At 48.6% G+C, this 5,695-nt stretch overlaps 1 protein-coding gene across 12 annotated transcripts in view; it reads right to left on the reverse strand.

Moving 5' to 3' along the window:
- Positions 1–5,695, reverse strand: part of RUFY1 (RUN and FYVE domain containing 1) — a 95,274-nt gene that overhangs the window by 66,038 nt on the left and 23,541 nt on the right. For 7 of the 12 annotated variants that reach the window (XM_078364771.1, XM_054251947.2, XM_035290768.3 and 4 more), the window contains exon 1: positions 5,356–5,667. The exons of the other annotated variants lie outside the window; for them this stretch is intronic. In XM_078364771.1, the coding sequence (XP_078220897.1) occupies positions 5,356–5,653 (298 nt within the window). In that variant the 5' untranslated portion in view covers positions 5,654–5,667. Of the gene's footprint in view, positions 1–5,355; positions 5,668–5,695 lie in introns of those variants that run through there. 12 annotated transcript variants of the gene reach the window in all.

Raw genomic sequence — 5,695 nt, forward strand, 5'->3', positions numbered from 1 at the left:
TGACGCCTGGCGACAGAACAAGACTGTGTCTCAAAAAAAAAAACAAAAAATGAAGAATTTTATGTTAACTTTAAAAGTTGGAGTTTTCGGTTGGTCTCTGTGTCTCGTGCCTGTAATCTCAGCATTTTGGGAGGCTGAGGCAGGCAGATCACTTGAGGTCAAGAATTCAAAACCAGCCTGACCAACATGGTGAAAACCCATCTCTACTAAAAACAAAAATTTAGCTGGGTGTGGTGGCGCATGCTTGTAATCCCAGCTACTTGGAAGGCTGAGGCAGAAGAATTGCTTGCACTTTGAAGGTGGAGGTTGCAGTGAGCCAAGATTGTACCTTTGCACTCCAGCCTGGGCGACAAGAACGAAATGCCGGGTCAAAAAAAAAAAAAAAAAGAGTTGGAGTTTTATTAGGGGGTTATATAGCAAAAAATGTTAAGACTAGTGTTCCTGGCAATCAGTGCTGGATGACGCTATCTCTGGGAGAGCTGCCTGCAGTGTTTTGCTATCTTGTGCATTCCCTACCATGGGTTACCTGGTCCTGTTAGTACTTAAGTTAGAGTCATAGAAAATTAAACCTGGAGCAATCTTTTAGTGGTTCCATCTCTCAATTTTACTGGCTTTGTGACCTTGGCCAAACTATTCACATCTCTAAGCTTCATTAATAATAGTTTAACATGACACACAGAATATCACGAAGTTCTACACTTACTGAATTGCCAAATAAATTGCCAGGCCCGTCTCAGATTCCTGAGCTCAAGCAATCTTCCCTCCTTGGCCTCTCAAAGTACTGGAATTACAGGTGTGAGCCACCTACACCCTGCCAGCATGTTAATTCTTATAACATGCATTTTTGTTACTCATCCTTTGGGAAGCATTACTCTAAAAAGCAAGATTTATTCCTTGTGTGTACATCCTAATTGCTTGTGTAAAAATAGCCAGTGTTGAGAAAGGAAAGCACATGTACTATGTGCAGAAACACCCAAAGATACAATAGTACTGGGGAAATTTTCTGGGAAGGAAGACTCAGTATTTGTCAGTTTTGTTTTGAGAGAGTTTTGTTCTTGTCACCTAGGCTGGAGTGCAGTGGTGCGATTTCCGCTCACTGCAACTTCCACCTCCCAGTTTCAATTCTCCTGCCTCAGCCTCCTGAATAGCTAGGATTACAAAAGTGCACCACCATGCCCAGCTAATTTTTGTATTTTTAGTAGAGTTGGGGTTTCACCACGTTGGCCAGCCTGGTCTTGAATGCCTGACCTCAAGTGATCGACCTGCCTCGGCCTCCCAAAGTGCTGGGATTACAGCCTTGAGTCACTGCGCTCAACTGAATATTCTTTTGTGTGGTTTGATTATTAAAATTCATGTTCATTAGCTAGGCACAGTGGCTCACTCCAGTAATCCTAGCGCTTTGGGAGGCCGAGGCGGGTGGATCACAGGGTCAGGAGATCGAGACCATCCTCACTAACACAGTAAAAGTAAAACCCCATCTCTACTAAAAATACAAAAAAACAAACAAACAAAACAAAACCACAACAACTAGCTGGCCGTGGTGGCAGGTGCCTGTAGTCCCAGCTACTCTGGAGGCAAAGGTTGCAGCGAGCCAAGATTACACCACTGCACTCCAGCCTGGGCAACAGAGTGAGGCTCCGACTCAAAAAAAAAAAAAAATTCATGTTCGTTTATTACCTTAAAAAAGAATCCCCAAACCAAATAGGATAACTTGGACAATGCAATCACATGCCAGACCCCACATGGGACATTTTAAAACAAGTATTCAAAACATTCCACAGCATTTCCTTTAGCCTCTACCACTGACAAAAATGTTATGCAGCAAGAGTGCTGTTCACATTCAATATCTGCTCCTAAACTGCTCCTTCTGAAAGTCCTGCCTGTTTTCATTGCTGTGTAGGCAGATCAGCGGGGAAGAGATCATGAGTCAGTCTTGGGCCTGGCCCTGGTTGAAGTGGTGTCACTGTCTTTCTCCCAAACTGCTTTTCTTGGGCTGCTGCAGAGTGTGCTGTCCTTGGCCCTTCTTCGTTCCCTGTCTCTGCTCATGTCCTACCTGATGGCTTCAAATCCTGGTGACCTCTGGGACCAGCCACACTGCTCTACTCAGCAGTTCCCTGAATTTCATGCCTTTGTAAGCCATGGTCACAGTTTTTGCTAGATTGAGTGGCAGTTATTAATACTTACCTTAAATTAATTTTTTAAATCCATATGGTATATATACATTGACATTTTACACTTGGTGAAGTTACTTCTCTTTAATTTAGTTTACCTCTTTATAAAACAGGGATAATATTGGTACTCATCATTCAGTGCCATCTACATAATTTGCAAGGCCCAGTGCAAAATTCCAGGCCCGGAGTAAAGTGCAGAAGTCAGTATCCCCTTACCACAGCCCTAATGGATTGCAACTTCCCTGCAGGGATGCGACGAGTGAGAGGCCCCTGTCCACCTGCCTGCCTAATGTGCTGTGGTACCCACCACCCTGCCCTTAGATTCAGAAGGTGCAACCCCAGTGATGCCTGGGCAAGAGTAGGATCAGGGAGGGTAGGGAGAAGCCCCAGGGCAGCTCAAGTGGGTCAGCTGTGAGAACCTGTCCCATTGGACTGACTTCACTCAAAAGCCACAAATTCAAAAATAAAATTATTAAGAATTTCAAGCATGGGACACTTCTGAGTACCTGGCCCTTTTGACCACAGTGATCAAAGCCTGCACTGATCGTACACACATGAAGCTAGTCCCGCTATCACATCGGGTTGTTGTAAGGAATAAATGAATACTTGTACAGATTTAAGACTAATGCCTGGCCGAGGTGGGTGGATCACAAGGTCAAAAGATCGAGACCACCTTGGTCAACCTGGTGAAACCCCGTCTCTACTAAAAAAGATACAAAAAATTGGCTGGGCATGGTGGCGCGTGCCTGTAATCCCAGCTACTCAGGAGGCTGAGGCAGGAGAATTGCCTGAACCCAGGAGGCAGAGGTTGCAGTGAGCCGAGATTGTGCCATTGCACTCCGCCTGGGTAACAAGAGCAAAACTCCGTCTCAAAAAAAAAAAGACAAAAAAAAAAGACTAATGCCTGGCACCTTGGAAGGATAATATAAGTGGTGGCTGTTGTTTGTATCACTTCCATAGATGGAAAACAGGTATTTTTCAAATATGCATTTTTTTCAGCAAATACTTATTATTCTGTGCTACGTACAGACACATTTCATTTTATCTTTTTAATTTTTTTCCTTGATTCTGCATTAAAGGAAGGAAATTTTACTTATCAGGGAAGAACTAACATTTATTATTTGCTTACTCCTGCCATGAAAATCTAAGAGCCCCCAGAAGATGTCATGCCTGACTTTCAGTACTGACTGTCAATGAGTATGCAATCCAGCATCCACTGATGTGTGAAAAAGTCTTGGGAATAGGTGTCAAGCTAGTGGGAACCTGATTCCCGGGCTGCACAGAATCTCATCACCCTCTAATGCTACTTTCCACTGCCAGGATCTCAAAACGAGTCAGCCTTTTAACTTTATTAATTAATCATTCTTAACCACTGAAAATCTCACAATCACTACCTGAAGTAATCAGCTAAAGTACCAGTGGATGAGGAGGAATCAGAAACCTCAAGGGTGTGCTATGATGCTCCTTGGAAGGCACCACAGCCTTTCCTTGGCTCTGTCCCAGCATTTTCTACGAAGCTGGAAATTTTCTATGCTGCACTATCCCATATCAGTAGCCACTGGCCAGACAAAGGCCACCGAGTACTTAAAATGTGGCCGCTGTAATCCAGGCACTCAATTTTTATTCCAATTTAAAAGTATTCAATTCGGCCAGGCATGGTGGCTCACACCTGTAATCCCAGCACTTTGGGATGCCAAGGTGGGGGTGGGGGGGGTGGCCTAAGGTCGGGAGTTCGAGACCAGCCTGACTAACATGGAGAAACCTGTCTCTACTAAAGATACAAGTGTAGCCGGGCGACGGCCAGGTGCAGTGGCTCAAGCCTGTAATCCCAGCACTTTGGGAGGCCGAGGCAGGCAGATCACCTAAGGTCAGGAGTTCAAGACCAGCCTGGGCAAGATGGTGAAACCCCATCTCTACTAAAAATAGAAAAATTAGCCGACTGTGGGCATGTCTGTAGTCCCAGCTACTCAGGAGGCTGACGCAGGAGAACTGCTTGAACCCAGGAGGCTGAGGTTGCAGGGAGCTGAGATCAAGCCACTGCACTCTCGTCTGTGTGACAGAATGAGATTCTGTCTCCAAAAAAAAATTACCTGGGCATGGTGACGCATGCCTCTAATCCCAGCTACTCTGGAGCCTGAGGCAGGAGAATTGGTCGAGATCCCAACATTGTACTCCAGCCTGGGCAACAAGAGTGAAACTCCACCTCGGGAAAAAAAAATTGAGAGATGTAATTTTTCAATAGAATTTTAATCTTACATTTAAACTAAGTGTGCTGCTGGCCGGGCACAGTGGCTCACGCCTGTAATCCCAGCACTTTGGGAGGCTGAGGTGGATGGATCACGGTTAGAAGTTCAAGACCAGTCTGGCCAAGGTGGTGAAACCCCGTCTCCACTAAAAACACAAAAAAATTAGCCGGGCGTGGTAGTGGGCACCTGTAATCCCAGCTACTTGGGAGGCTGATGCAGAGACCGCTTGAACCCGGGAGGCAGAAGTTGTAGTGAGCCGAGACCGCGCTACTGCACTCCAGCCTGGCTGACAGATCGAGACTCTGTCTCGAAAACAAACAAAAAAAACACAAAAACCCAACAATAACAAAACAAACAAAACATATACGTGCTGCTGTATTGGACATCACAGCTCTGGATGCCTGGAGTTAGAGGGCTAAATCAAAATCTTACTGTCACTGATATGCTGGCACTCTATTCATTACAGGGGCTGAAAACGTCTTTAAGAGATCATCGGGTGACTTTAAAATCCCCATCTCACAGCCAGAGGTGAGCGGAGGTACGGCTGGTGAACCGAGGCACTGCTGGGTCCGCTGCGCACAGGGCCCACACCCTCACCGCACCGAGTGGTTGAAAAGCAGAAGAGTGCCAGCTCCGTTTCGTGTGTGGAGTTACTACAGAGTCCCGGAGCCTGCACGCGCACAGGTCCTTCATCTAATTAGTGGGTGAGTATAGAAGCGCGGGTGCGGGAGCGCGCTCAGGTACGCGGGGCTGCAGGGGTGCGGTCTCGGCTTAACCGCCAGGGTAAAGACCCACGCACAGCCAGGCGCCGCCCGCCGACCAACAGCTCCCGTAACCTGCCGGGCAGGCCGTGCCCTCCAAGCCTGGTCCCCACCGCGCCCGCGCCGGCGGCCAGCGGGGACACGCGGGTCCGCGGGACAGACCTGGCCCAAGCCTACCTGCGCGCGCCGCGCCGTCCCCGTCGTCCCCGCCGCCCAGCCCCGTGGCCGCGCGCAGCGCGCTCCCGCAGCCCGCCGAGAGGTTCCCCGTGGCCCTGCGGGCCAGGGTCAGGATGGGCGCGGACCAGCTCTCCGCCTCCCGCCGCCTCGATGCGTTAGGCAGGTCGCCGGGGCAAGGCAGCTGGCTTCGATCCACAACTTCGAACTCTTCTTCCGGCTCGAGCTCTGACCCGGGCGCCAGCTGCGGCCCGGGCTCCGGCTCCAAACTCACATGGCAGCCTCTTACCCGGTCGGCCATCTTGGCCGTGTCACGTGACCCAGCGGGCGAGCGGGCGCGGCT

Source organism: Callithrix jacchus, chromosome 2 (assembly GCF_049354715.1).
Source record: "Callithrix jacchus isolate 240 chromosome 2, calJac240_pri, whole genome shotgun sequence".
Classification (NCBI taxonomy): domain Eukaryota; kingdom Metazoa; phylum Chordata; class Mammalia; order Primates; family Cebidae; genus Callithrix; species Callithrix jacchus.